A 27,958-nucleotide genomic window follows, 5' to 3' on the forward strand; every position below is an offset into this window, starting at 1 on the left:
GGGGATGGACGGACAGGCCGGGGACGGACAGGCCGAGGCCGCCCGCGTCGCCGTCTCCGGCCCGGCGCTCCGAGCCCCCGGCTGGGGGACAATGTCCGGGTTCTGAGCCCCGGACGAGCTGGTCGTCGGTGCTTTGTCACGGTGTCACTTGTCCCCGGTCGCCCATCTTTACCAGGTTAGCGTGGGGGGCTACTAATTTCCCACTAATTAGACTTTCTAAGGACACAGCGCGCTTACCCACTCAACTCCGCGTCACCCACCCCTGCGGTCATCGCCGGCGGGGCACTCGGGTCCCGCCCCCCGTGACCGCCATCAGAGCCCTGCGGACGAGCGGGCGCGGTCTGGGCGCTGCAGGAGTCGCGTTCGGACACTCGTGGCAGACGGCTTTATTCCCCCGGGGTGGGGGGAGCTGTGCGTGACATCGGTGGTCCCTGTAGCCCTCAAAGGCCCCCCACAGGGGCGGAGTCGGGCAGCGGCCGGGGCTTCCGAGCCTGACCCCCCCTCCCCCCCCCCGTGCAGCCGATCCGGGAGGAGCCAGGCCCGGGCCGGGGGCCCCGCGGGGCGGGCCGAGGTGCGGCCGGTCTCAGGCTGGGCGCGGACAGTCCACTGGCGAGGCTCAGTCTGGGGGGGAGACGCACGGTGAGGGCCGGCGGCAGGCAGCCCGCCAAGCCGAGGGGCGCCCCCACCACACTGACCTGCGGGAGCCGGCGGGGACGGGGGCGGCGGCCCCCCGGGAGGCAGCAACGCAGAGCGGCCCAGCGCCTCGGCCACCCAGCCCAGCGCGCGGCTGCAGTACCGAACCTGGGGGCGGAGGGCGGCAGGGCAGGAGGCGGGGTCTCCGCTGCACCCAGCCCCGCCGCCCGCGCCGGCCAGGCCCCGAGTCCTCACCTCCCGCTCCAGCCCCTTCAGGCGCTTCTCGTACTCGCGCAGCTGACCCAGCTTCTTCAACGCCGTGTCCACCCTGCGCGCGGAGCGGTCAGGGGCCCCGCCCACCGGGGAAGCCCCGCCCCGGACTCCGCCCCCGACTCAGCAAGCCCCGCCCCGTGCCCACTCGGTGCCTGGACGCGCCCCGACCGGAAGCCCCGCCCCGGACTCCGCCTCCACATCAGCAAGCCCCGCCCCGTGCCTGCCCTCTGTGCCTGGACCCGCCCCGGCCGGAAGCCCCGCCCCCTCACTTCTGTGACGTGCGCTTCAGGCGCTCCGTGTCGCTGTCCCGCTTGTCCCGCGCACGAGCCAGCAGGAAGTTCTCCTTGTGCACCGACTCCCACGTCAGCAGCTTCCGCTCGTTTTCCTTGGAGAGGTAGATCCCTGGAGGGCGGAGCCGAGGCGTCAGGGCCCGCCCCTGGCCACGCCCCTCCCTTAGCGTGGAACCCTGACTCCCAGACTCCACCCTGGGCGTTTCCGGGGCACGCCCCGCCCCCTCGCCTAGGCCCCGCCCCCGACGTCGCGCTGCTTACGGAAATGCTCGGCGAATGCGGAGGGCGTCGAGGGCACGCGGCGGTGCTTGCGTAACCGCCTGAGCAGGAGGCGCACGTGGGAGATGATGATGAGGGGCGGGGCCAGGGCGGGCCGGGAATGGAATTCCCGGATGAGGCTGTAGCGCTGCGCCTTCCAGTAGAGGTCGCTGTTGCCTTGCACTTTGCCGAAGGTATGGCTGCGGAGGCCAGAGGTCAAGGGTCACCCGAGGTCGGGGTCAGGAAGCCACAGGCAGCAGGTCAATAAAGTCAAGTTGCAGGAGGTTACTATGTAGAAGGGTCAGAGGTCAGAGGCTGGGGTCAGACTCGAGTTCAGGGTCAGAGGTCAGACTGAAGTGGAGCCAATCCCGCAGCCTTGCAGGAATTAGGAGAAAAGCGCATTGCAGCGGCTGTGGGTAAGGAACTGACGAACGGGCGGATTCCTAGACACACAGGCGCCCCAGGCTGACGGCGGGGGTGGAGGTCTCAGGCCCCCTAAGCCGCAGGCCTGCGCTGCGGGGCGTGGACCAGTGGGCGGCGGCACTGACCCAGGCGTCCGCAGCGCTCGGGCATCCGCACGGACAGGCCTGCGAACTGCCCCCAGTGTGTTAGCTGCATTGTCCAATGCAGCTTTTCCTTGGGAAGGAATGCCTGCAGCGCCGGCATCCCACAGGGCGCCGGTTCCAGTCCCGGCTGCTCCTCTTCCTGTCCAGCTCTGTGCTGTGGCCTGGGAAAGCAGTGGAGGATGGCCCAGGTCCTTGGGCCCCTGCACCCGCGTGGGAGACCTGGAGGAAGCTCCTGGCTTCAGATCGGCCCAGTGCTGGCCATTGCGGCCATCTGGGGAGTGAACCAGCGAATGGAAGACCCCTCCCTCTCTCCCTCTCTCTTTCAGTAACTCTGCCTCTCAATTCGGGTGCACGGGGAGGGCGGAGCGCGGAGCTCTCGGCGGAGCGCGGAGCTCTCGGCGATGCCGCTAAGCCCCGGAAATTGGGGGCCACACTGGGGGGCTTCTCTGCTGCTCGTTCACTTTTTAGCTTCCAGAACGTTCTAGCTGACAGAGTCGAGAGGCAGTGTCTGTATCGCTTAAAGCCGCCGAGGCCGGTCCCGGGGCGGGTGGGCACGCGCTGCGGGGGCGGGACCAGCGCTAGCCCCGCAGGCGTGTCGGAGCCCCCCAGGCAGTCGTGTCGGGAGCCCTGCAGGCAGGCGTGTCGGGAGCCCCCCAGGCGTGTCGGAGCCCCCCAGGCGTGTCGGAGCCCCCCAGGCGTGTCGGGAGCCCGCAGGCGTGTCGGAGCCCCCCAGGCGTGTCGGAGCCCCGCAGGCGTGTCGGAGCCCCCCAGGCGTGTCGGAGCCCCCAGGCCCGCGCCGGCCGGCTCACCTGAACATGGCGATGAGCAGGTTGAGCAGCAGGATGTTGGCCACGAGCAGGAAGACCACGAGCAGCACCACCACCAGCCAGTTGGCGTAGGCCGAGACGCAGGAGCCGGCCTGCGGGCGGGGCGGGCGCGCCCAGAGCCCCCGCTCGGCCGAGCAGTTGGCCGGGTCCATGTAGGACACTGCGGGGACAGCGGACGTGAGGCGGGGCGGGGCCGGGGGCCACTCAGGCGCGGGGGGGGGGGGCCGGGGGCTCGGTCAGCGGGCGGGCGGGGGTGGTCAGGGGCACAGTCAGCGGGCGGGCGGGGGTAGTCAGGGGCATGGTCAGCGGGAGGGGGCCGCCCAGGGGCTCGGTCAGCGGGCGGGGGGGGGGTGCCGGGGGCTCCGTCAGCGGGCGGCCGGTCAGCGGGGGCCGGGCCTCCCACCGTCCATGTCCTCCTGCGGGATCTGCCCGAAGATCTGCAGGTAGGGCCGGTAGAAGACGCGGCGCAGGACGCTCGGGAGGTCACTGCCCGGGGGCCGCAGGAGCCCCTCCGTAGCCACCCCGTAGGCCACGAGCCACACGCAGAGGAAGAAGAGGAAGAAGAACACGTCCTTCATCTGCGAGGAGAGGGAGGAGCCGCTGAGCCTGGCCCCGCCCTCCCCAGACCCGGCCCTTCCACCTCCAGCTCCGCCCCTGCCCTCCACAAGCCCCGCCCATTTCCTCCAGCCTCCTCCAAGCCCCGCCCCTGCTCCGGGGAGTCAGGCCCTGCCCTCCCCAAGCCCAGCCTATTTCCTCCAGACCCGCCCTCCCACGCCCCGCCCCCTTCCTCCAGCAAGGCCCCACCCCTTTTCGTCTCCAGCCCCGCCCCGCCCCCCCCCGCCTTCCGAGCCAGGCCCTGCCCTCTCCAAGCCCCGCCCCAGGCCCCGCCCCTTCCTCCCGCCCCGCCTGCGCCCGCCTCACCATCTTGCTCACGATGACGATCTTGGGCCCCAGCTGCTTGTTGACGGTGAAGATGTGCAGCAGCCGCAGCGTGAAGACCATGAAGTCCAGGCAGAGGACCGTGCGGCCCAGGTCGTACAGGCTCGAGGTCAGCCTGATTGAGGGGAGACCACGGCGTCACTGCGGGGTCCCCGGCGCGCGCCTGCTCCGATGACGTCAAAGGCTGCGAAGCCCCGGCAAGGAGAAAGCCCGGGGCGGGGGCAGCGGGCTGGGCCGACCCGGCTCCCTGCTACCACGCCTGGGGGCAGCCACCGAGGGCCGCCCAGGGCGCCTCAGCCGGGGCCAGTGCTGGCTGTGTGGTCATCTGGGGAGCGAGCCAGCGCACGGAAGAGCAGTCCCGTCGCCCCCAGCCTCTCTGCCTTTTAAACATGCACGCACACGCAGAGATGGGCACACAGACACACACGGACGCAGAGACGCAGACACACGCAGAGATGCACACAGACACACACGGACGCAGAGACGCAGACACACGCAGAGATGCACACAGACACACACGGACGCAGAGACGCAGACACACGCAGAAATGCGCACACAGACACACACACGCAGAGATGCGCACACAGACACACACACGCAGAGATGCGCACACAGACGCACACCCAGAGAACAAAGTCGGGGAGCTGCCGGCACGCGGGCCAGCACATCCGAGAGGCAGACGCGCAGAGCCCCTGGAAGCTGGTCAACACAGACAAGCACCCATGGAGCAGGGGACGCGCTCCCGGGCTGGGGCAGCAGGCGTCGGCGGGACTGCGGCAGAGCGGGGTCCCCTCCTGCGCTGGGGCCTCGGCCGGCTCACAAGCCTGGGTGCACCACGGAAGGCCAGAACCCTTGGGCGAGCAGCTTCCCCAGCAGCTGTGACAGGTGCCGCACGCTGACCGTCCCGGGAGCAAGGGGCAGGGTCGCGGCAGGGAGACGACGCACGGGTCTGGCTGCTTGAAAACAGCCCGTTTCCCTGCCTTCGGCCGAGGACACCGACCACCTGGCTCACGTCCCCGCCCGGAGCGCACGGCGTGGGTGCGGCTGAGCGGCCTGGGACGGACCCATCCAGAGGGCGCCCCGCGGACTGACCGGCCGGGGCACTCAGCGGGGCCAGGAGCAGACCCGCGGCCGGGATCGACGCCTGCGCCAGACAACGGCCAGCTGAGGCGACCTGGGAGTCCCGGCCAGGTGCTGACATCCGGGAGCCGAGCGAGGGCCGAACAGGAATTCTCTGTACTGCCTCTGCGTTACTCGAGAATGCGTCTCAGATGATTCAAAACGAAGGGGCTGCGTAAGTCCAAACAGGCGGGGGCATCCTTACCCATCCACCGGCAAAAGGGGAAATCGAGGAAGAGTGAAACCGTCGGGAGTGGCCTGACGTGGCCTCAAGGGGGCGCTCTCGCCCTGCTAGCCCGGGCGAGGCCAGGGAATCGGTCCAGTCGGGAGCGAACGCACCCTTTGGCCCACAGACTTTTACATCTGCGATAACAAACTTTTATTGCTTTGTTATAATAAAACACACGGGAAGAACCTGCGCGATCCGGAACTGGCAGAGTGAAGCCTGACTCATCGATAGCTCCGGAGGGGGCAGCCCGCCGTCGGCCGGGACGTCCACGTGGCGCACGAATGCGGCGAGGGACCAGCAGGTGCATCACTGTTCCCCGCGCTTACCCTGGAGGCCTGCGCGGCCCAGCACAAAGCGAGCCTCGGGCCGCCTGAGCAAAGCCGTGGTGGGCGGCGGCGCCCTGGCAAGGGCCGTGACTGTGACCACGGGGCATCTGCCAGTTCTCGAAACGAGGGCGGGACAGCTCAGGCTCAAGAGGAAAAAAGGAGAAAGGAAGGGAAGGCACCTTAGCAGCGCAGGTTAGAGCCAGAACAGCCGATGTCGGCTGTGACGTCACAGCGCCTCGACTTCGCTCAGGAGCTGGGGGGGGCTGGTGCTGTGGCGCAGCAGGGACGGTCACTCCCATAGGAGACGCTGGTTCCAGTCCCAGCTGCTCCACATCCCATCCAGCTCCCTAGGCACGGCCTGGGGAAAGCAGCAGAGGACGGCCCAAGTGCCCGGGCCCTGCACCTGCCTGGGGGACGCAGATGAAGCCCCTGGCTCCGGCGTGGCCAGCAGTGCCCATCTGGGGAGTGACGCAGCGGACGGAAGACACCTCTCTCTCTCTCTCTCTCTCTCTCTCTCTCTCCCCCCCCTCCCTCCCTCCCTCTCTCTCTCTCTCTCTCCCCCTCCCTCCCTCCCTCTCTCTCTCTCTCTCTCTCTGCTTTTCAAATAAATGTTTAAAAAAACAAACCATGGGCTCAAAGCAGAGTGCTGACGGCAGGATCTGGACACGCAGGGGCGTGTGACACGGGGAGAATTCCCAGAGTACCCCCCCCCCCCCGGCCGGCTCGGAGTGCCTGCGAGCGGGGCGCCGCCCTGCGCCTGGGAGGGCGCCCCGGGCCCCGGCCGGCCGGCACTCACCTGCAGCCTACGCCCAGGAGGAAGCAGCTGAGGGCCAGCAGGTCGCACTGGTTCCAGGCGTCGGTGAGGTAGAGGTGCAGCCGCTGGCGCAGCGGGGCCTGGCCGGGCCCCGGGCCGCCGCTGGCCAGGCTGCCCCCGCCGGCGCCCAGGCCCTGGCGCAGCTCCTCGCACAGCAGCGTGAAGGCCCAGAAGTAGAGCAGCAGCTCGGGCGGGCCCGGCGTGGGCCGGAAGTCCACGAGCAGCACGCGGGCAAACAGCAGCAGGAACAGCAGGTAGCTGACCACGTTGCCCAGGAAGGCGGTCACCGGCGCCCCCCAGAAGTGCGACCAGCGGCGCATGCCCCGGCGCCACGGGGTCTCCCGGCAGCGATCCGGGGGCGTCGCACCCAGCAGCGTCTTCTCAGGGGGGTCGGCAGGCCTGCGGGGGGCAGGGGGAGGAGCCTCAGCCCGACCTCTGAACTCTGACCCCGCCCCACTGGAAATTAAGCCTGACCCACCGCCGCCTTCTAGACTCTCCTCCTCCGTGCCCACCCTCAGACCACCAAAATCCACCGCCTTCCACGGGGACTTCCTTTTGACCTCTGACCCAAGTCCATCTTATTTTGCCTTCACAACCTGTGGCCCAGGGCCGGCGTGTCGTGTGGCAGGTTAAGCCGCTGCTTCCACGCCTGCATCCCAGGCCTGAGGCTGGGTCCCCCCGCTCCCTTCAGATCTCCCTTCATCCTCCTAAGCAGTGGAGGATGGCTCAATGGCTCAAGTTCTTCTTCTTTTTTTAATTATTTTATTGGGGTCAGTGCTGTGATGTACCAGGTAAAGCTGCCACCTGCAACCAGCATCCCATGTGGGTGCCAGTTCGAGTCCTGGCCACTCCATTTCCGACCCAGCTCCCTGCTGTGGCCTGGGAAAGCAGTGGAGGATGGCCCATGTCCTTGGGCCCCTGCACCCGCGTGGGAGACCTGGAAGAAGCTCCTGGCTCCTGGCTTCAGATCAGCTCAGCTCAGGCCATTGTGGCCATTTAGGGAGTGAACCAGCGGATGGAAGACTCACTCACTCTCTCTCTCTCTCTCTCTCTCTCTGCTTCTGCCTCCGCCTCTCCGTCACTCTGCCTTTCAAATAAATAAATCAATCTTTGGGGGAGGATATTAATTTATTTATCTGAAAGGCAGAGTGACGGAGAGAGAGAAATATCTTCCACCCACTGGTTCAGTCCCCAAATGATCACAACGGCTGGGCTGGGCTGGGCTGGGCTGGAGCCAGGAGCTCCCTCCAGGCCTCCCACGTGGGTGGCAGGAGCCAAGGACTCGGGCCATCTTCTGCCACTCTCCCAGGCGCACCAGCAGGGAACAAGGTCAGGAGTGGCAGAGCCAGGACTTGAACCAGCGCCCACACGTGATGCCGGTGTCTAACCCACTGCACCACAACGCCAGCCCTGGCTCAAGCTCTTCCGTCTCCGCGATGTGGGAGACCCAGGTGGAGCTTCCGCCTGGCCCAGCCCGGGCTGCTGCTGGCCTTGGGGCAGTGAACCAGTGAATGAGCAGACGACAAGACAAGACCAAGACAAGACGCAGCAAGAACAGGCAACGCTAAAGGAAGGAGACGTGAGCGCTTCGGGCCGGGGCCTTGGCGCGAGAACATGGAGGAGACAGTCCGGGTGTATCCCTCTTCACCCTCCAGCAGGGTGGGGTGCACGTGGACTGTTCCCTACATCCGCTCCCGTGACCCCCACACCGGGGCCGCACGGGGTCCTGAGCCCTGCCCGGGCCTCCCCGCAGCGGCTGCAGGGTTCTGCCCTGCTTCCCGCACAGCTGGCCAGGGAGGGACCAAGATCTGCGTTCAAATCCCAGCTCTGCCCCACACCAGTCTCACCGCCACCTTAGATGAGAGCCTGATGCCTCAGTTATCCCATCTGTAAATGGGGAGACCACAGGACCTATCGTATAGGGTGTCAGAGAATGAAAGGAATGACTGTCACATACCACGGCTGACCAACCAGTGCGAGTGGCCTACAGCTCGTCCCCGCCGTGGCCCCGTCGGTGAGGGCGGGAGCCCCCGGCCGGCACGCCGTCACGGCGCTGCCTCAGCAGCCGGCCGCTCTCCTCTCTGCTTGGTGAACAGCTGTATTCTCCGTACACCGTCTCAGAAAACCAGCTGTGCCCACTCGTTCCAGGCTGGCCTGTCTCACGAGGCACACAGCCGGTCCTACTGACGCCTGCACCCTGAGCGTGTCCCTGACAGCTCCAGAAACCACCTCTCCTGGGGGCACTGGGGAATGAGGCCCAGCCGGGCCCGTGGAGGGGGCTGGAGTGGAGACGGAGGCTGCAAAGCCAGCTCTGCTTCCCCGTGGCTGTGGACCCAAAGCGCTATACACGCGCGGGCACACACGCATGGCCACACGGCCGCGCCGGGGAGGACAGAAGACCCCAGGAGTGGCCCTCAGACCCTGGCCACGCCTTCTAGGTTTATTTATTTTCTTTGAAAGGCACAGAGGCAGGGAGAGGAGAGAAAGAGGAGAGGGAGACAGAGAGGGATCGTGCTATCTGCTGGTTCTCTCCCCACATGTTCGCAACAGCCAGAGCTCAGCAGTCCAGGTGTCCCCTGTGGGCGGCAGGCGCCCAAGTACTTGAGCCATCACCTGCTGCCTCCCAGGTGCGCATGCGCAGGAAGCTGGACCTGGGAGTGGAACCGGGTCTCGAACCCAGGCCCTCTTATCTGGGATGTGGTGCCCCACGTGGCATCTCCACCACTGGGCCAGAACCCAGATGTGCCAGAACCCTAACCCTACCCATTATCGCAGTGAACCCCTCCAGCCGGTCAATCTGCCACTGGGGCGGGTGGTTCGGGACCAGGAGAGCTAGGATCTAAGGAGCTGCCGGATGATTTGCGTCTGCCGGGGAATACGGGCTGAGGGGACCCGTGTCGCCTCCACGCGGAACGTCTGAGTCCGGGCCTGGTTCACTGTCTCCTCCCTCTGCCGGGAGACCAGCGACCAGCAACGCCCTGGCTGGGTTGGGGACACTTGGTCACCCCAAGGTGGAGGCCACGCGGAGCAGCGCTGTGGCCACGCCACAAACGGCCTGGGAGTGAAGGTCTGCTCCGTGCCTGTGAGCCAGGGTGAGCTGAGGGTACCGGAAGTGTGCACTGTACCACCCTCCCCAACAGAGCAAAGAGCGTGCCAGGCGCTTCCCCCGCGACCACGGGGCTGACTGGGGGCTGCGCCCACCGCCCCTGCCCAGGGGACTGGGCTCGTGTCGCTGGGCCAGGGAAAAGATCAAAATTCAAAATCTGATTTCTCCTGCACGTCGCCATACAGAGTCCCAGCGAGAACCAGTGGTGTGGTCCGCAGCCTACCCAGCCGGCCGCCAAGACTTCTAAAGGCTTTGCCACTGCCGCTCCGCCCGGCCTAAGCTAAGCCCTCCTATTCACCGTCATCTCACGGCGCTCAAAGTCAGGATTTGAACCCAGCTCCCCGGGCACCCTCACTATGCAACACTGTCAGACGTGCGATACGCACTCTATTTCCTGTTCCACCTCGGTGAGTACTGACACAGTCACTAGCAGAAGGGCCCTGGGGTCAGAGAGCAGGTAGGTAACAGACCCCGCATGGATCGGCCCCCACCCGGCTCCACTCGCCCTGCAGGGGTGGGAGCGCACGAGCGCTCTTCGGTGGCCAAACCGAACCTTGCGCCGAGCTTTGACACCTGGCATTCTGGGAACTTCCTGGGTACCTTCAGCGGCTCTCTGGGGCCATCGCCTCCTGCGGCCCAGTTCTCGCCTCTGGCCTTGCGGCCAGTCCCTCACAGGACACGGAAGTGACACGCGTGCTGCGCTGGCCGGGCCCCACCTCCCACGCTCACGCCCCGGGGGCGCACTCACCGGCCCGGCCCCTCCCCGTTAGTGTCCCTGTCCAGCTCCAGGTCCAGGTCCAGGTCCCTCTGCGAGGACTCCTCCTCTGACCTCCTGGAAGGGAGGGCGCACGGCGTGAGAGTCGGGAGAGGGAAGCGGACTTCACCCAGACACGGCTGAGAGAGAGAGAGAGAGAGAGAGAGAGAGGGGCGGCCCTGCAGCCGCCCCACAGAGGCCTCTCCCAGAGCTGTGATCCTTAGAGACACCCCCGAGGGCATCCCGAAGCCTCGCCTCCCGGCACAGTCCCTCCGGGAGAGGGAGAGCGCCGGCGTCCCTAGCGAGGAAGGCGCTGGTCAGGGCCAGTGGGAGAGGTGTGCAGCCGTGAGCAGCCAGGAGAACTGAGGGCCCCCCTCATGCCGACCTGACCCCCGGGGACTGACCTGAAGGCGATGAGGTTGGTGTAGATGAGTGGGGGGCAGAAGAAGGCGAGAACCAGGGCCCAGATGGGCGTGGTGCTGTCCATCTCCCCCCACCACTTCTGTGTCAGCAGGGACTGTGGGATGTGGGGAGGGTCAGGAGCCTGCATCTCCCCCCCCCAGCCCCCTCCCTAGGACCCCCAGCAGGGCTCGGGCCGCAGCTCCACAGCACCGAGGCTGTGTCCACGCGGGGACTGTAGCTGTGGGAGGCGGGGCGGGCGGGGGTGCTGGTGCCCAAGGCAGGACGCCTGGCCCTGGGCTGGGCACGTCAAGGACTTCGGCGCACTCATGCCCGGTTCACCGCCAGCAGCGAGGGTGTGTGTCACACATGACACAGAGAACATTAAGGAAACGGGGCGAGGACAAGCAGGAAGCGGCGGAGCAGCAATCCGTGGCTCCAGCCACAGAAGGCGAGGGGCTCAGATAATCTGGAATGGCAGCGCGGCCATTGCCGTGGGCGCAGGAGAGACGGGCGCCGCGGGATTCCCGTGGGGTGGGCGGGACTCCCTGTGCCTGTGCCGAGCGCGGCTCCCTGAGCGCCTGCCGCCTCACACGTAGGAGACTGAGTTTTCCAAACGTCACACTGTCGGGGCGGGCGGGGCGCGAGAGCCTTCCCACGGGAAGTGGGACTTCCTTGACCAGACTTGGACACTGACCGGAGGTCACTGTCGGCGCTGAGAACAGGAAGTGGGAAGGACTTCCCGGGGGTAGGGGGGACTTCCTTCAGCAGAAAGACTACTGCCTGTATGGGCAGCAGAGGCCTCCCTATGAGGGTGAGCGGGAACTCCTGTATCGGCAGGGGTGGGCTTGTGGGGCAGCAGGTGGCCTTATGGAGACGAGCAAGCCCGGGTAGGGGGCGGTGCCAATGACAGGCGCTCCTCCCCGCAGCCCCTGGACGCCAGCTCACCTGCACCCCATCCTGGGCGAAGAAGGCGCGGGCGTCTGCCTGGGTGGCGAGCTGCAGGCAGGTGGAATCGCCCCAGAGTGGGCAGCGGCGCAGGAGCAGGCGCGCGGCCCTGTCCTCGCTGCTACGGTAGCACTCGCCGAAGAGGTCTGTGCGCAGGCGCCGGGGAGGGGCGGGGTCAGGTGATGGGGGGAACGGAGGTGGGAGGGGGTGGAGCGATGCACAGCCCTCTCCCCTGCAGCCCCCCACCCCATCCAGGCCCCACGCACCAACACCCAAGCCCTCAAACTTGATGGCCAGGTCCTTCCTCCGAGCTGCCTCCTCGGCCTCGGGTTCCTGGCGAGCCATCACTCGGAGCAGCAAACAGGCCCCAAGGGCCGAGGCCACGGAATTGGAGCCCTGCAGAGACAGGCACGGAGCCTGCGTGAGAGCGGTGCCGGGGGTCCGGGTCCCGGGCAGAAGCGGACTGGAGGGTGGGCGCCGGCTTCGTGGCTAAGACAAGTGTTCAGACACCGCATCCCACACGGACACCCCGCTGCAGCCCCTGGTTCCGGACCCCCCAGGGTAGTCCCCGGGGCAGCGCTGGGTAACTGGGTCCCTGCCGCCCGCGGTGCGGGGGAGACCGCATTGTCCCCGGCTCCCTGCGTTGGCTCTGACCCAGCCCCAGCTGTGCAGGCATCTGGGGAGGGAACCAGAGGCCGGGCGCTCCCCCCCCCCCCCCCTGTCTCTGCCCTGCCAAAGCTTCTTCAGCAAAGCTCATCTTCTACAAATAAATAAAGTAACCGGGGCCATCCAAGGCCAAGGGCGACGATGCAGACAGACGCCGCATTCCCCCACGCGCCCGAGGCCCCGACGTCCCCCGGCCACGGAGAACACAGCGAATGCCGCTGGACATACACGTAAACATTGCGAACCTGGTAATGTTCAGAGGTATGGATGGAGAATGAGATGGACGGACGGATGGGGGGATGGGTGGAGGGGGGGACAGATGGGTGGAAAGTGAGGGAGGATGGGTGGAGTGGGGGATGGATGGGTGGAGAGTGGGGGAGGATGGGTGGGGGGACAGATGGGTGGAGAGTGGGGGACAGATGGGTGGAGTGGGGGAGGTTGGGTGGGGGGACGGATGGGTGTAGAGTGGGGGAGGATGGGTGTAGAGTGGGGGAGGATGGATGGGGGGACGGATGGGTGTAGAGTGGGGGATGGATGGGTGGGGGGACAGATGGGTGGAGAGTGGGGGATGGATGGTGGGGGGACGGATGGGTGGAGTGGGGGAGGTTGGGTGGGGGGACGGATGGGTGGAGTGGGGGAGGTTGGGTGGGGGGACGGATGGGTGGAGTGGGGGAGGATGGGTGTAGAGTGGGGGATGGATGGTGGGGGGGACGGATGGGTGGAGAGGGTGTATATTTCACGAAAAACTTTTACTGTCTTTGTTTTTAATTTTCATCTCCATGGAAGGCAGATCAAGGGCGGGCATATCAGAGAGAGAGAAGGGTTTTGCCCCTGCCCGTGCCTGCCCACCAGGCCCCCGGCCTCTAGTCTTGTCCCGTTCTGCGTGGCTAAAGGGCAATGGGGGGGGGGGGGGACGGCCCCCTATCTGCTGCAGGGAGGACGGGGACATGGCCACCAGGAAGAGGGACGCGGGCGCTCACCATCTCCCAGAAGTACACGGCCATCTGGGCTCTGTTCAGCAGCAATGCCCACAGCAGCAGGTCGCTCCAGGGGGTGTGTCCGGAGCCAGGGTCCGAGGACTCCAGCAAATCCGAGATCAGACTCACCTGCGGGCAACGGGAGGCGTGGCGAGGCCTGGCCCCTCCCCTTCCGGCCCCGCCCCCAGCCCGACCACGCCCCCTCCCTGGGTCTCCCGGGTCCCTGGGCCTCGCCCGGTCCTTACGCTCTCCCGGCCCCGCTGGGAGCCCCGCGAGCCGCCGGCGGGGAACCTCGGGGCGTACGTCTCTCCCAGCAAAATCTTGAGCACCTGCCTCACGTTAGGGGCCCGCGGGTCCGCGGGGCTCCCTTTCAGGGACTGAGACTTGGCGCCCGAGCCGTGGGACGCCTGCTCCAGGAGGCTGCGGATGAGCGAGTTGGGGGGCGCGGCGCCGTAGAGCTGCTGCAGGCGCGCGGGGGTCAGGAAGTGGCCCAGGCTGAGGCCGTGCGAGATGAGCAGGCGCACGAACTCGGGCCGGTCGTTGAGCAGCGCGTCCATGAGCGAGGCCTCCAGGTGGAAAGACTGCGGGGGGCGGGGACAGCGAGGGCGTGAGGAGAGCCAGGCGGAGGCCGGGGACCAGGGCGGGCAGGCTGGGCAGGGGACGGGCCGCCGTGGACGGCAGGGGAGAGGGCCTGCTCTGCCAGGATCCCCGGGCCCTGGACCCCCGCCTCTCACCCGCCATTGGATGTCCCCCCGGAAGAGTTCGCTCTGGGCGATGTCCACGCGGTTCCACGCCACGGCCAAACGGAGCTCGTCGAGGTAAGCGGAGGCCTCGGAGCTGGCGCAGGCTGGAGGGTCGAGAGGGGCGCGGGTGAGGGCCTCGGGCAGTGCACACGGTGGGGGCGCTGGCGGGCGGGCGGGCGGGCGGGTGGACCCTGGGGTCTGTTCCGGGCATCAGCCTGGGCCCCCAAGAAGGAGCCGGAAGCAGCTGAAGTCGGTCATGGAGCCCGGGAGAGCCCCTAAGGTGGGGGCAGGAGCCCGAGGGGTGCATGGCGGGGGAGAACCTCTGGGGTAGCGGGAACGCCCGTGGGGGTCCCCCGGCTCCTGAAGCTCGCGGGAGGAATGGGGAGACAGTGGCAGGAAAGGAGGCTGGGGGGATCTGAATGTGAGAGTGGCTCTGAGGGTGAAACCCGCCAGGGGGAGCCCTGTGAGGCTCGGCCGGCTTCCCCGCGGGGCACCTGCTGTGCCTCCACGCGCGCCACGCCCATCTCCAAGCAAACCAGTGTCGTTTTGGTCATCCCAGCAGCTGACACACGAGAACCGGGTGCCCTGCAGGTGAGCAGCGGGCTCTGGGGCAGGCTGACCTGGGCTCCAACCCCAGGGCCACCAACGCCAAGAGCTGGCAAGCCCCCGAGCCCCGGTCTCGTCATCCACCAAGGGGAACGACCGTGGGCCCGGGTCCCGGCCTCGTCAGCGTCACAGTAAGAGCAGGGAGACGCCGCAGGCCGAGGCACCTCCCGCGTGTCCGCTACGCTGCCACTTCTGGTGAACACCAGGGGCTCCTCAGCGGGAGGCAACGCTTGGGCTCACGGCTGCCCCGGGCTCCCCAACGCTGAGACCGCGGGGGGGGGGCAATGCTTGGGCTCACGGCTGCCCGGGGCTCCCCAACGCTGAGACCGCAGAGGGGGAGAACGGGGGACAGACGGGAGAGTTGATGGATAAGAAGACGGAGGCATGGATGGAGAATGAGAGATGGACGGATGGGTGGGGGGGTAAGATGGGGGGAGGGGGGAGGATGGGGGGAGGGGGAGGATGGGTGGGGGGGCACGAATGGGTGGAGGTGGGGACAGATGGTGGAGAGGGGGACGGACAGATGAAGGGGGGAGGATGGGTGGAGGGGGGACTATGGGGAGCAACTGGGACTAGACTGAGTTACTGGAATTAAGACTTATTCTATGCATCTGCTCTCCCACAATATGGCGCTGGGAGAGGAGGAAACAGCTTCTACACAGCTGCCTCGCCAATTTGACTGATAAGTTGCAGGAGCTGATCCTGCTCCTGATTGGAGGAGAGCAGCGTGCTCGGCGTGTGGGCAGCAGAGTTGGGATTGGTGGAAGAGGACTATAAAGGAGGAGAGAGACAACATGCACCAGGAACATCTGAGGAACATCTGAGCAGCCCCCGAGAGAGTCAGCCGGTGGTGTGCCGCTCCCCCGCGGAAGCGGGGAAAGCGGCGGGGGGGCCGGCAGCTAACCCGGGACGGCATCGTTCCTCTGTGAGTGGGGGAACGGCAGCAAACCCAGGAAGGGCCGAGCAAACAAAAGAACAGCGCAGGGTCTGGTGTCGTTCCTCCGCAAATGGGGCAGCGACGGGATGGATGGGTGGAGGGGGGTAGGATGGGTGGAGGGGGGAATGGATGGGTGGAGGGGGATGGATGGGTGGAGGGGGATGGATGGGTGGAGGGGGATGGATGGGTGGAGGGGGATGATGGGGGGAGGGGGGAGGATGGGTGGAGGGGGGAGGATGGGTGGAGGGGTAGGATGGGTGGAGGGGGGAATGGATGGGTGGAGGGGGATGGATGGGTGGAGGGGGATGATGGGTGGAGGGGGGAGGATGGGTGGAGGGGGAGGATGGGTGGATGGGGGAGGATGGGTGGAGGGGGAGGATGGGTGGAGGGGGGATGGATGGGGGAGGGGGGAGGGGTGGAGGATGGGTGGAGAGGGAGGATGGATGGGGAGGGGGGAGGATGGGTGGAGGGGGGAGGATGGGGGAGGGGGGAGGATGGGTGGAGGGGGAGGATGGGTGGAGGGGGAGGATGGGTGGATGGGGGAGGATGGGTGGAGGGGGAGGATGGGTGGAGGGGGGAGGATGGGTGGAGGGGGAGGATGGGTGGAGGGGGGATGGATGGGGGAGGGGGGAGGGGTGGAGGATGGGTGGAGAGGGAGGATGGATGGGGAGGGGGGAGGATGGGTGGAGGGGGGAGGATGGGTGGAGGGGGAGGATGGGTGGAGGGGGAGGATGGGGGAGGGGGAGGATGGGGGGAGGGGGGATGGATGGGGGAGGGGGGAGGATGGGGGAGGGGGTGGATGGGTGGATGGGGGAGGGGGAGGATGGGTGGAGGGGGATGGATGGGTGGAGGGGGGAGGATGGGTGGAGGGGGAGGATGGGTGGAGGGGGGAGGATGGGTGGAGGGGGAGGATGGGTGGAGGGGGATGGATGGGTGGAGGGGGGAGGATGGGTGGAGGGGGATGGATGGGTGGAGGGGGGAGGATGGGTGGAGGGGAGGATGGGTGGAGGGGGGGAGGATGGGTGGAGAGTGGGGGACGGATGGACTGGTGGACAGATGCAGATGGAAGTTCGAGGTGCGCATGCGTGGACTGATGGCGAGAGGATGGAGGGCTGACCAACAGGTGGAGGCAGAGTCGGGACATGAGGAAAGCACCTGGGGACCCTGTCCTCCCCGCCCCACGCACCCCTCCAGGCACAGGGGGAGGATATGCGGGACTCGTGGGGACAGCCCAGGTGGCCAGGGTGGGAGGGGCATCCGTGGTAGGGCTGGGGCGAGGCCGCGGGGCCCACCGTTCACCAGGGCCTTCAGGACGATGGTCTCGAATTCTTCGGAGCCGTCCTCTGAGGAGTAGACCGTCAGCAGCTCCTTCCGCGTCATGATCCTCTCCACCTGCGCGCCAGCGACCGCTGCACCCCCGGCCAGGCCACCTGGGCCTGTGCACGGGGTGCAGGGGGCCACCGCCCTCTAGGGAGCCTGGGCCTGTGCACGGGGTGCAGGGGGCCACGCCCTCTAGGGAGCCTGGGCCTGTGCACAGGGTGCAGGGGGCCACCGCCCTCTAGGGAGCCTGGGCCTGTGCACGGGGTGCAGGGGGCCACCGCCCTCTAGGGAGCCTGGGCCTGTGCACAGGGTGCAGGGGGCCACCGCCCTCTAGGCCGCCTGGGCCTGTCCACGGGGTGCAGGGGGCCACGCCCTCTAGGCCACCTGGGCCTGTGCACGGGGTGCAGGGGGCCACGCCCTCTAGGCCACCTGGGCCTGTGCACGGGGTGCAGGGGGCCACCGCCCTCTAGGGAGCCTGGGCCTGTGCACGGGGTGCAGGGGGCCACCGCCCTCTAGGGAGCCTGGGCCTGTGCACAGGGTGCAGGGGGCCACCGCCCTCTAGGGAGCCTGGGCCTGTGCACGGGGTGCAGGGGGCCACCGCCCTCTAGGCCACCTGGGCCTCTGCACAGGGTGCAGGGGGCCACCGCCCTCTAGGGAGCCTGGGCCTGTCCACGGGGTGCAGGGGGCCACCGCCCTCTAGGCTGCCTGGGCCTGTCCACGGGGTGCAGGGGGCCACCGCCCTCTAGGGAGCCTGGGCCTGTCCATGGGGTGCAGGGGGCCACCGCCCTCTAGTCCGCCTGGGCCTGTCCACGGGGTGCAGGGGGCCACCGCCCTCTAGGCCGCCTGGGCCTGTCCACGGGGTGCAGAGGGCCACCGCCCTCTAGGCCGCCCCTCAGACCCAGGCCCCCAGGCCCCGGCTCCCTCCCACCCCAGGGCCCAGAACTCAGCCCCTCCCCCACCCCCCTGTCCTACCTGGGCCTGCAGGACCTCCGGGTCCCCTTTGGGGAAGAAACGCCGAATGCGGTCCCGGGCTTCGCCCCGCCTGGATCCCCCGCTCCCTGGGGCCATGGTGTCTTCCAGGGTCTCTGCCAGGCAGTCCGCAGCCCCCCCAGAGCCGGCCACCAGGAGGCAGGGGAGCTGAGCCTGGGTGGCGTCCTCGATCCGCTGCAGGGCCATGGGGCGGTCAGGCGGGGCAGGGCGGGGCGGGGTGGGGTGGGGGGGACTCCCTCCGGCCCCGCCTCCCTCAGACTCGGGCCCCGGGCGCCGGCCCTGCACCTTCAACATCTTCTCATCGCCCTCAATCAGCAGGAGGAGGACAGGGATGTCGATTCCAGTCCCTAAGACAGAAGGGAGTGAGGGGGCTCAGCCATCTCCCATCAGCCTTTGCTGAGGCTGGGAGAGAGCCGCATTTCCCAGGAGTCCTGGGGGCAGGCCCTGGTCTCCTCCAGTCCTCTGTAATGAAGCCCCTGGGACTTAAGGTTCCTCTGAACACGCTGGGGAGGGGCCGGATGCTGCAAACCACCAGACTTAGCTTCCCAAGGGAGGGCGGGAGGCACTTGGACCCCGGGTCCTCGAATGGCCCCGGGCGTTTCTCAACTGTAATTGATTAACCACCCAGGAGCCAGAGGGCACGGAAGTCCAGATAGGAAAGGGAGGCAGTGGGGGGCCAGGGACTACCCAGCGCGGGGAAGGGCCCCTCTGCCCCCAGCAAGGTCACAGGAGGTCCTTTTACGCCACCCTCAGAAACGCGGCTGCGCTGCTACTGTTCCCGCCCTGTGCGGGCTACAAGCTCCGAGCTCACGCAATAACGCAAGAAACTGAAACAAATGGCGTCAAAACCGACACTTGTAAAAGCTGGAAGAGACGAAAGGTATCGATTTCAAAAAGCATGATTTATATTCTCCGAAACTTGGGACTACCAAAAAACAGACAAAAGTTTAATAAAATAATTTGGTAAGGAACTAGCTTTTTTTTTGTTTTTTAAGATTTATTTATGTGAAAGAGTTATGGAGAGAGAGAGAGCGAGAAAGAGAGAGAGAGAGAGATCTTCCAACCGCTGGTTCACTTCCCAAATGGCCACAATGGCCAGAGCTGAGCTGATCTGAAGCCAGGAGCCAGGTGCTTCTGGGTCTCCCACGTGGGTGCAGGGGCCTAACGGATGGGACCATCCATCCTCTGCGGCCGTCCCAGGCCACAAGCAGGGAGCTGGATTGGAAGCGGGCAGCTGGGATGTGAACTGGCGCCCATACGGGGCGCTGGGGCCGCACCACGGCGCCAGCAAGGGGCCAGCTTGGTGACGCTGCAACCCACAGCGGAGTGCTGGTCGGATCTCGATTATTCTGCTGCTGACCCAGCTCCTGCTCGTGCGCCTGGGAAAGCAGCAGCAGATGCCCAAGTGCTCGGGTCCCTGCACCCTCGTGGGAGACCTGGATGGAGCTCCTGGCTCCAAGCGTTGGCTTGACCCAGCCCCAGTGGTCGGAAGATCTCTCTCTCTCTTACCCCGCCCTTTAAAATAAATACATATTTTAAAAGAAATAAATTGTTGTGAGGAAAACATGGCTTCCTATTTGGGAGAAATAAATGCATTCACTTTCCTGTCTCAAAACATAAAAATCACACTGGCACCGCGGCTCACTAGGCTAACCCTCCACCTTGCGGCGCCGGCACACCAGGTTCTAGTCCCGGTTGGGGTGCCAGATTCTGTCCCGGTTGCCCCTCTTCCAGGCCAGCCCTCTGCTGTGGCCAGGGAGTGCAGTGGAGGATGGCCCAGGTGCTTGGGCCCTGCACCCCATGGGAGACCAGGAAAAGCACCTGGATCCTGGCTCCTGCCATTGGATCAGCGCAGTGCGCCGGTCGCAGCGCGCCGGCCGTGGCGGCCATTGGAGGGTGAACCAACGGCAAAGGAAGACCTTTCTCTCTGTCTCTCTCTCTCACTGTCCACTCTGCCTGTCAAAAAAAAAAAAAAAAAAGAAACACAGCACTGCCCCTTGGAAGCATCTAGAGCGTAGGGTCTAAGACGCCTGCGTCAGGCACCCCCCAGGTGTTCGGTGTTCTTTGCTGTGCCACACACTAGTAAAACCGTAAGTGCCCATCGACTGCAGAAGTATTAAACAACAGATGGTACAACCACACATTCAACTGTTAAAAGCAGGGGGCGGGGCCAGCGCTGCGGCATAGCCGGTTAAGCCTACGCCTGTAGTGCCGGCATCCCACACGAGCTCGGGTTCGAGTCCCGGCTGCTCCACTTGCAATCCAGCTCCCTGCTAATGTGCCTGGGAGAGCAGTGGAAGATGGCCCAAGTGCTTGGGTCCCTGGAACCACGTGGGAGACCTAGAAAAACTGGGCTCCTGGCTTCCGCCTGGCCCAGCTGTGGCCATTGCAGCCAATTGGGGAGTGAACCAGTGGATGGAAGATCTCTCTCTCTCTCTCTCTCTCCCTTTCTCACTATAACTCTTTCAAATAAATAAATCAATCTTAAAAATAAATAAATAGGCTGGCGCCGCGGCTCACTAGGCTAATCCTCCGCCTTGCAGCGCCGGCACACTGGGTTCTAGTCCCAGTTGGGGCGCCGGATTCTGTCCCGGTTGCCCCTCTTCCAGGCCAGCTCTCTGCTGTGGCCAGGGAGTGCAGTGGAGGATGGCCCAGGTGCTTGGGCCCTGCACCCCATGGGAGACCAGGAGAAGCACCTGGCTCCTGGCTTCAGATCAGTGCAGTGCGCCGGCCGCGGCAGCCATTGGAGGGTGAACCAATGGCAAAGGAAGACCTTTCTCTCTGTTTCTCTCTCTCACTGTCTACTCTGCCTGTCAAAAATAAATAAATAAATAACAGCAGGGAGCCAACATTGTGGCATAGCAGGTAAAGCTGCCACCTGCACCGCCAGCATCCAATATGGGCGCCGGTTCCAGTCCCAGCTTCCCATCCAGCTCCCTGCTGATGCACCAGGGAAAGCAGCAGAAGACAACTCAAGTGGTTGAGGCCCTGCACCTACGCGGGGGACCCGGATGGAGTTCCAGGCTCCTGGCTTTGGCCTGGCCATTATGGCCATCGAGAGAGTGAACCAACAGATGGAAGATCTCACTATAAATATATCTCCCTCTCTCTCCCTATAATTCTGCCTTTCAAATAAAATGAAATAAATCTTTTTTTATAGATCTGTTAAGATTTATTTATTTGAAAGGCAGAGCTACAGAGAAGCAGAGGCAGAGAGAGAGAGAGAGAGAGTGCTTCCATCTGCTGGTTCACTCCCCAGATGGCTGCAATAGCCAGAGCTGTGCTGATCCGAAGTCAGGAACCAGGAGCTTCTTCCCGGTCTCCCATGTGGATGCAGGGGCCCAAGGACTCGGGCCATCCTCCACTGCTTTCTCAGGCCACAGCAGAGAGCTGGATCAGAAGTGGAGCAGCCGGGACTCGAACCAGGGCCCATATGGGATGCCGGCACTGAAGGCGGGGGCTTTACCCACTACACCACAGCACCAGCCCCAAAATAAATCTTTAAGAAAAAGAAAAAAAGTGAAACTTGGGACGCCTACATCCTAAATCAGAGGGCCTGGGTTCAAGTCTGGACTCCGCTTCTGATCCAGCTTCCTGCTCGCACGCACCCTGGGAGGCAGCAGTGGCAGCGGCCCAGCTGGTTCCGTCCCGGCCATCACGGCCACTCGGGAGAGTGAACCAGTGGATGGAAGACCCCTCTCTCTCTCTCCCTCGCTCTCTGCAACCGTGCCTTTCAAATTAAGAAAGGAAGAAAGGGTGAACCAACTCCACCTGGGAAACACCGACCCCCCAGAAGAGGTGGCTGGAACCAGGAAGGGAAGACACTGACTTTCGCTCATTCCCCTTTTCTGTTTTGCTTTGGCCCCCTGGGCACATCCTGCCGCTGCCGTGCACCCTGGGTGGTGGGGGGAGCCAATGCCAAGGTCACACCCATGTTACTGCGTTTACACCACCTCTGGCCAAGACCCGCTAAGGACGGAGACGGGTGCCGCCAGGCGCTGGGGGAGCGAAGGGGATCCCCCGTGGTACGGGCGCTGGCCTCGGCTGTGCAGCGACGCCGACGTCCACGGGGCTGCTCTCCCACCAAAAGCCAGTCGTACTGGAAGAACCTCTGTACGCTCAAGTTTTGGGCCAGGGGCTCGGCACCGTGGCACAGTGGGTTAAGCTGTTGCTTGCAACGCCAGCATCCATATTGGGCTGAGTCGCAGCTACGCTGCTTCTGATCCAGCTTCCTGCTGGTGCACACCCTGGGAAGCAGCAGGCAATGGCTCCAGTGCGTGGGCCCCTGCCACCCACGTGGGAGACCCAGATGGGGTTCCAGGCCCCAGGCTTCAGCCCCGCCCAGCTCTGGCCATTGCAACCATTTGGGGAGTGAACGAGCAGACGGAAGATCTCTCCCTGTCTGTCTCTCCCTCTCTCTCTGCCTTTCAAATAAAAATTTTAAAAATCTTTTTACAAGAAAAAGGTTGGGCCAAGCGAAGCCAGATGCCAGGAGCTCCACCAGGTCCCGCACGCGGTTGGCAGAGACCCCAGTTCCTGAACCATCGCTTCTGCCTCCCAGGGTGCGCACCAGCAGGAAGCCGGATTGGAAGCGGAGGAACGCGGCTCAGAGCCCCAGTCGGAGACTTAACCGCCTGCACCACAACGCCCACCCCGCAGGATAATTTAAAAAATAAGATTAAGGTTGCCTACAAGCTAAATAACGGGTGAGAATTAAGTAGGTTTTTAAAACACAAAAAAATGAAAAAATAAAAGAGGTCATAACACTCTTCAAAAGATTAAAAACAGGAAACAACAAAAATAATAAAAATTTTGAGATAAAAAATAAAAAGCAGAGAATGTTCACAAGGAGGTCAGTTTGGGTCTCTCTGCTTCTGCCCATCGTGCATTTGCTTCTGTCTTATTTTTTGCCCTTGTCTTTTTTAAAAAAGATTAACTGATTGGCTCTTTATTTATTTGAAAGGCAGAGGGAGCGGCCACTGACCTCCCAGGCCGGTCTTCTGCTGCGCCACGTAGGACTCGAAGCGCAGCCGGAAGCGGTTCTCGCCGCCCATGCGGCCGTGGGTGCCGTCGTCCACCAGGAAGAAGGCCGAGTAGTTGTAGTCCAGGGGGAACTCAACCCCGTCCTCGGGGTCGCCGCGCCACCGGTACCGCGCGGGGAACGAGCCCTGGGGGACAAATGGCCTTTCCGTGGGGTCAGCCCACAGACACAGGCCCCTCCTCCCTCAGACCCAGGCCCCTCCTCCCTCAGACCCTGGAGTCCAGACCCTCGTCCCCTCCTCCCTCAGACCGTTCCTTTTCCAAGGCCCTGGGACGCACCTTGGGGTTGGTGAGGGTGTTTCTATTCCGGACCACGCCCCAGGGGGCCACGCCCATGGCCACCACTTTGGAGCCCCCCGTGCTGGCCGTCTGGTGGTCCCGCACAGCCACGCCCACATGCCGGCCGATGCCCGTGTGCAGCCCGCCCGTGACGATCCAGGCCCCTACACAGGATGAGCAGACGGAGAAGTCAGGTTAAGACTGGCGAAGTGGGGAAGTAGCGGCCGGGCCCAGGCAGCCCCCTCCAGCACCGGTCACCTGTGCTCTGGGCGGCCCGCACCAGCCCGCGGCGCAGCAGGTCCTGTAGCCAGGTCTGGAGGATGGAGCCCTCCGAGCCCCCCAGCACTGACACCACCAGGTTCGGCGCACGGAAGCCCCACGTGCGAGTGACCAGACTGTAGACTGTAGCTGGGTCTGTGCGGTCGGAGAGCCGGAGGAACTGGGGACACAGGAGTAGGGTCACGGGGAGGGGCAAAGAGACCCAGGGAGATGGGGGACAGAACCCCCACAGAGAGGAGACAGATACCCAGAGTGGGGGGGATAGAGACCCGGCAGGGGTAGGGGACAGAGACCCAGAAAGGGACAGAGACCCAGAGAGAGGGGACAGAGACACAGAGAGAGAGGGGACAGAGATCCAGAGAGAGGGGACAGAGACCCAGAAGGGGGGGGACAGAGACCCAAAGAGAGAGGGGACAAAGACCCAGAGAGAGAGAGGACAGAGACCCAGAGAGAGAGGGGACAGAAACCCAGAGAGAGGGGACAGAGACCCAGAGAGAGAGGACAGAGACCCAGAGAGGGAGGGGACAGAAACCCAGAGAGAGGGGACAGAGACCCAGAGAGAGAGGACAGAGACCCAGAGAGAGGCCGGCGCCGCGGCTCACTAGGCTAATCCTCCGCCTTATGGCGCCGGCACACCAGGTTCTAGTCCCGGTCGGGGCGCCGGATTCTGTCCCGGTTGCCCCTCTTCCAGGCCAGCTCTCTGCTGTGGCCAGGGAGTGCAGTGGAGGATGGCCCAGGTGCTTGGGCCCTGCACCCCATGGGAGACCAGGAGAAGCACCTGGCTCCTGGCTCCTGCCATCGGATCAGCGCGGTGCGCCGGCCGCAGCGCGCCGGCCGCGGCGGCCATTGGAGGGTGAACCAACGGCAAAGGAAGACCTTTCTCTCTGTCTCTCTCTCTCACTGTCCACTCTGCCTGTAAAAAAAAAAAAAAAAAAAAAAAAAAACCCAGAGAGAGAGGGGACAGAGACCCAGAGAGAGAGGGGACAGAGACCCAGAGAGAGAGGGAACAGAGACCCAGAGAGAGGGGACAGAGACCCAGAGAGAGAGGAGACAGAGACCCGGGGGGGGGGGACAAAGACCCAGAGAGAGAGGAGACAGAGACCTGGGGGGGGGGACAGAGACCCAGAGAGAGAGGGGACAGAGACCCAGAGAGAGGGGACAGACACCCAGAGAGAGAGGGCGACAGAGACCCAGAGCAGGGGGGATGGGACAGATGCATAGGAAGATGCAAAGCCCAGCTGGGACAGCCCAGATCCTGGCCCCGGGATCCCTGAGTCATGCTGCACACCCCCAAAGCCACCCCCAAGACACGCAGGCCTCACGTTGCTGGGATTGCGACCAGCGCCCATGAAGTCCAGGTCCCCGAAGGCATCTGTGGGCTTCTCCGTGGTGTGCACGTCACTGTCCCACTCGGTCACCACGGCTGCCCCGAAGGCATCTTCCACGGCCACGGAGGGGTGGGCGCTCCGGGGGCGGCCGCACTGGCACAGAGTCCCTCTGGGGGTGTGAGGGCGGGAGCGTGAGCTGGGGGTGTCCCCACCGGCCCCCAGCATCCAGAGAAGTGTCCACACAGCTGAACAGGAAGCTGTCTACACGGACCAGCGGCCACCCTGGGGCCCTGTCCGTCCCCTTCCCCAGAGGGAAGCCACACTGGCCCCGGCGAGCCCCAGCAGAGAGCAGAGAGGGACTGAAACTGCTCCTTGCCAGAGGCTGGGGCAGCGGTGCGGCTTCAGGCAAGTGGCTTCACCTCTCTGAGCCCAAAGGCAACCACGAGGCGCCAAGACCTAACACAAAGACGAGGTTTTCTGCAGGGAGCTGCATACCAGTCCCAGCCGGAGCCGCCTCTGAGCTTTAAATACCCTTGAACAGCACAGGGAGGGCACCGCTCCTTGCTCGGGTCCCCTGGTGCAGCCCAGGAGAGGGCTCTGCCAGAATCCGTCCCGGCCTAAGCTTTTGTTACTCGCAAATGCAACGGGCTTTCCATTTATGGTTCTCCTGTGGAAAACACCTTCCCCCCTAAATCTGTGCACGCTGCCCGTGCTGCTACGTGTGACCAGCATCGGAGTTGCAAAGAACGAGAACAGGGGAATGAGGGACCCGTGGGCAGTGGACCCTGGGGCCAGCGCTGTGGCCCAGTGGGTAAAGCCGCCACCTGTGACACAAGCGTCCCCATCAGCGCCAGTTCCAGTCCCGGCTGCTCCATGTCCGATCCAGCTCCCTGCTAATGCACCCAGGAAAGCAGCAGATGATGGCCCAAGTGCTTGGGCCCCTGCACTTGTATGGGAGACCTGGAATGAGCTCCTGGCTCCCGGCTTTGGATCAGCACAGCTCCAGCCGTTGTGGCCATCTGGGTCTGGGGAGTGAACTCTCTGTCTGTCTCTGTCTCTGTCTCTCTCTCCTTCCCTCACTGTAACTCTTTCAAATAAGTAAATCTTTAAAAAAAAAAAAAAAAATATCAAAGCCCCTTGGTCCCTGAATCCAGAAAGAGTTCAGACAGCGAGCGGGACTGAGTGTGCCGGAGTCAGGGCCGATTTTGGGAACGACGGCCAGATGCCGCGAGGGGACTGCGTGGAAACACAGACCACGAAGAAGCTGCGTGGATCCCAAAATATTTTTGCGCCAAACACACTGAACTTCTTAAATTCCATTTCCCATGAGCTTTTTGAAGGTCCCCCCCCATGTGGGTTTGGCAAAAGCCGTGCAGACGTCGCATGCCGGAGCGGCGGCTGCCACATCCGCACAGCGTGAGCTCCCGGCCCCGGGACGCAGCACTCCCCTTCTGACGCCAGGGCGTGCCTCAGTTTACCCACACTACCCTTTCACCCACCCCAACCCCATCCTTGGACAGCACCCCCTTGGTCCTCTCCAGCTATGTCCACACATGCAGCAAGACTTTATCAAGGAATGGTCAGGGCCTGCACTGTCCACCCACCAGTTCCTGCCCACGCAGGATTCCTTACACTCAAGGGGCTCCTGAGGCTCTAACAAACTGATGTGAAATCAAATAAAAAACTCAGCTCCAGGGCCGGCGCTGTGGCGCAGCAGGTTAAGCTTCTGCCTGCAGTGCCGGCATCCCGTATGGGCGCAGGTTTGAATCCTGGCTGCTCCACTTCCCACCCAGCTCCCTGCTATGGCTTGGGAAAAGCAGTGGAAGATGGCCCCAGTGCTTGGGTTTCTGCACCCAGGTTGGAGGCCCAGATGAAGCTCCTGGCTCCTGGCTCTGGCCTGGTCCAGCCCTGGCTGTTGTGGCCATTTGGGAGTGAGTCAGAGGATAGGAGACCTCTCTCTCTCTCTTTCTCTCTCTTTCTCTTTGTGTGTGTGTGTGTGTCTCCTTCTCTATAACTCTTTCAAATAAAATAAATACATCTTTAAATTAAAAAAACCCTCAGCTCATCAGTCCCAGGGCCACATTTCAAGCGCCCGGGCACCACGCGTGGCGAGGGCTGCCATACTGGACATGGCATGTCTTGGTGGACAGCCCTCTCTCCTCTTCGCCCCCTCTCCTCTTTGCGGCCACCGAAACCGAAACTGTCCCCAGCAAGATCAGCGGTTACCTGTGTGGCCCCAAACACAATACCCCTATTGAGGTCTCATCTGACGGAGGCGCACGCGGCACTGGCCACAGCTCAAAGGCTGCGCGCGATCCCTGGCAGGGTCAGCCGGCTCCACTGCCCTCCCCCACCGCCGCTGCCGCCGCCTCCTCCTCCTCCTCTTCCTCCTCCTCCCCCTCCCTCCTCCCGCCCCCCACCCCAGCCGCTCTGCCTTTTTTCGGCTCCCCAGAGGAGGCCCAGGTGGCTTCCCTGCCCGGCTCACAGGCTCCAGGCCCGGGGCCCAGCTCACACCTAACGGGAGGAAGTCGGCTGGGATCTGAAGCCCGTATTTAGCCGGAGGCCTTGGGAGGCAGGTGTGTGAAAACATCCTTCTTTGCGAAAGAAAACGACAAATCAAAACCAGCCTCCGAGCTGAGTCCAGCCTCCCTGAGCGCACCCTGCCCCACTGTCTCCTGCTTCCCGCGACTCCTCACCCACTTCCAGTTCCTCGGCCAAGGCAGCTCCGGCCTCCTGATCCCAGACGTCTTGCCCTGAGGCCAGACCAAGGTTGCACCTGGCCCTGGTCCCCCCAGGCCTCACCTGCGACCCCGCCCCAAGCAGGAAGCCCCTGGCACCAGGCCATGCATGCACACCCTCCTCCCCCAGTCCTCACTCTCCCCACACCTGTCGCCCCCAAGCTCCACCCTCCCACCCTCATCCTTTGCCCCATCCCCCAGGCTAGCCTGGCTCAGGCCTCTCCCCCTCCCACTTAGACCCCTGCCCCAGCTTTGCCCCTGGCGTCTGAGCTCATGCCCATCCTCACACAGCTCCCCCAGGACTGTTCCACACCCAACGACGGCCCCACCCTTTCTATGGCACCCAACGCCCCAGGGCCGGGTCCCAGCACCTCCAGGGTGGGCTCTGAGGCCCTGCCCTCCTCTGCGCGGCTTCCTCTTCGGTGAGCGAGCTCCTTGCACTTGAACTTCGCTCTGTCATTAAGGAGGACTTTGCACGCTGTTCCCACCCCAGAGTCACTGCCACGCAGTTCGCTCCAGCCGCAGCTCCTCTTCCAGCGACACCCCACGTCCCCTCTTAAGTCTTAGCCAGGCG

The 27,958-nt window shown here is 64.5% G+C and overlaps 2 protein-coding genes across 2 annotated transcripts in view; both read right to left on the reverse strand.

Annotated features, from left to right (window-relative positions):
• Positions 1–371: 371 nt before the first annotated feature.
• TRPM4 (transient receptor potential cation channel subfamily M member 4) overlaps positions 372–27,958 on the reverse strand; it is a 28,927-nt gene continuing 1,340 nt past the window's right edge. The window contains exons 3-25 of the mRNA XM_070063096.1: positions 24,641–24,815; positions 23,298–23,478; positions 23,040–23,203; positions 22,705–22,888; positions 18,006–18,067; positions 17,703–17,894; positions 16,703–16,802; positions 13,859–13,971; positions 13,370–13,705; positions 13,128–13,253; positions 11,748–11,877; positions 11,482–11,627; positions 10,539–10,651; positions 10,129–10,212; positions 6,257–6,673; positions 3,769–3,901; positions 3,251–3,425; positions 2,830–3,007; positions 1,458–1,654; positions 1,176–1,308; positions 889–961; positions 696–801; positions 372–621 (exon numbers count right to left, since the gene is read on the reverse strand). Coding sequence (XP_069919197.1) covers positions 617–621; positions 696–801; positions 889–961; positions 1,176–1,308; positions 1,458–1,654; positions 2,830–3,007; positions 3,251–3,425; positions 3,769–3,901; positions 6,257–6,673; positions 10,129–10,212; positions 10,539–10,651; positions 11,482–11,627; positions 11,748–11,877; positions 13,128–13,253; positions 13,370–13,705; positions 13,859–13,971; positions 16,703–16,802; positions 17,703–17,894; positions 18,006–18,067; positions 22,705–22,888; positions 23,040–23,203; positions 23,298–23,478; positions 24,641–24,815 — 3,523 coding nt within the window. The 3' untranslated portion in view covers positions 372–616. The remainder of the gene's footprint in view (positions 622–695; positions 802–888; positions 962–1,175; positions 1,309–1,457; positions 1,655–2,829; positions 3,008–3,250; positions 3,426–3,768; positions 3,902–6,256; positions 6,674–10,128; positions 10,213–10,538; positions 10,652–11,481; positions 11,628–11,747; positions 11,878–13,127; positions 13,254–13,369; positions 13,706–13,858; positions 13,972–16,702; positions 16,803–17,702; positions 17,895–18,005; positions 18,068–22,704; positions 22,889–23,039; positions 23,204–23,297; positions 23,479–24,640; positions 24,816–27,958) is intronic.
• Positions 24,680–27,958, reverse strand: part of PPFIA3 (PTPRF interacting protein alpha 3) — a 29,579-nt gene continuing 26,300 nt past the window's right edge. Inside the window, exon 30 of the mRNA XM_070063098.1 lies at positions 24,680–24,815. The gene's annotated coding sequence lies outside the window, so the exon portion shown is untranslated. The remainder of the gene's footprint in view (positions 24,816–27,958) is intronic.

Source organism: Oryctolagus cuniculus, chromosome 18, assembly GCF_964237555.1.
Source record: "Oryctolagus cuniculus chromosome 18, mOryCun1.1, whole genome shotgun sequence".
NCBI classification, from domain to species: Eukaryota; Metazoa; Chordata; class Mammalia; order Lagomorpha; family Leporidae; genus Oryctolagus; species Oryctolagus cuniculus.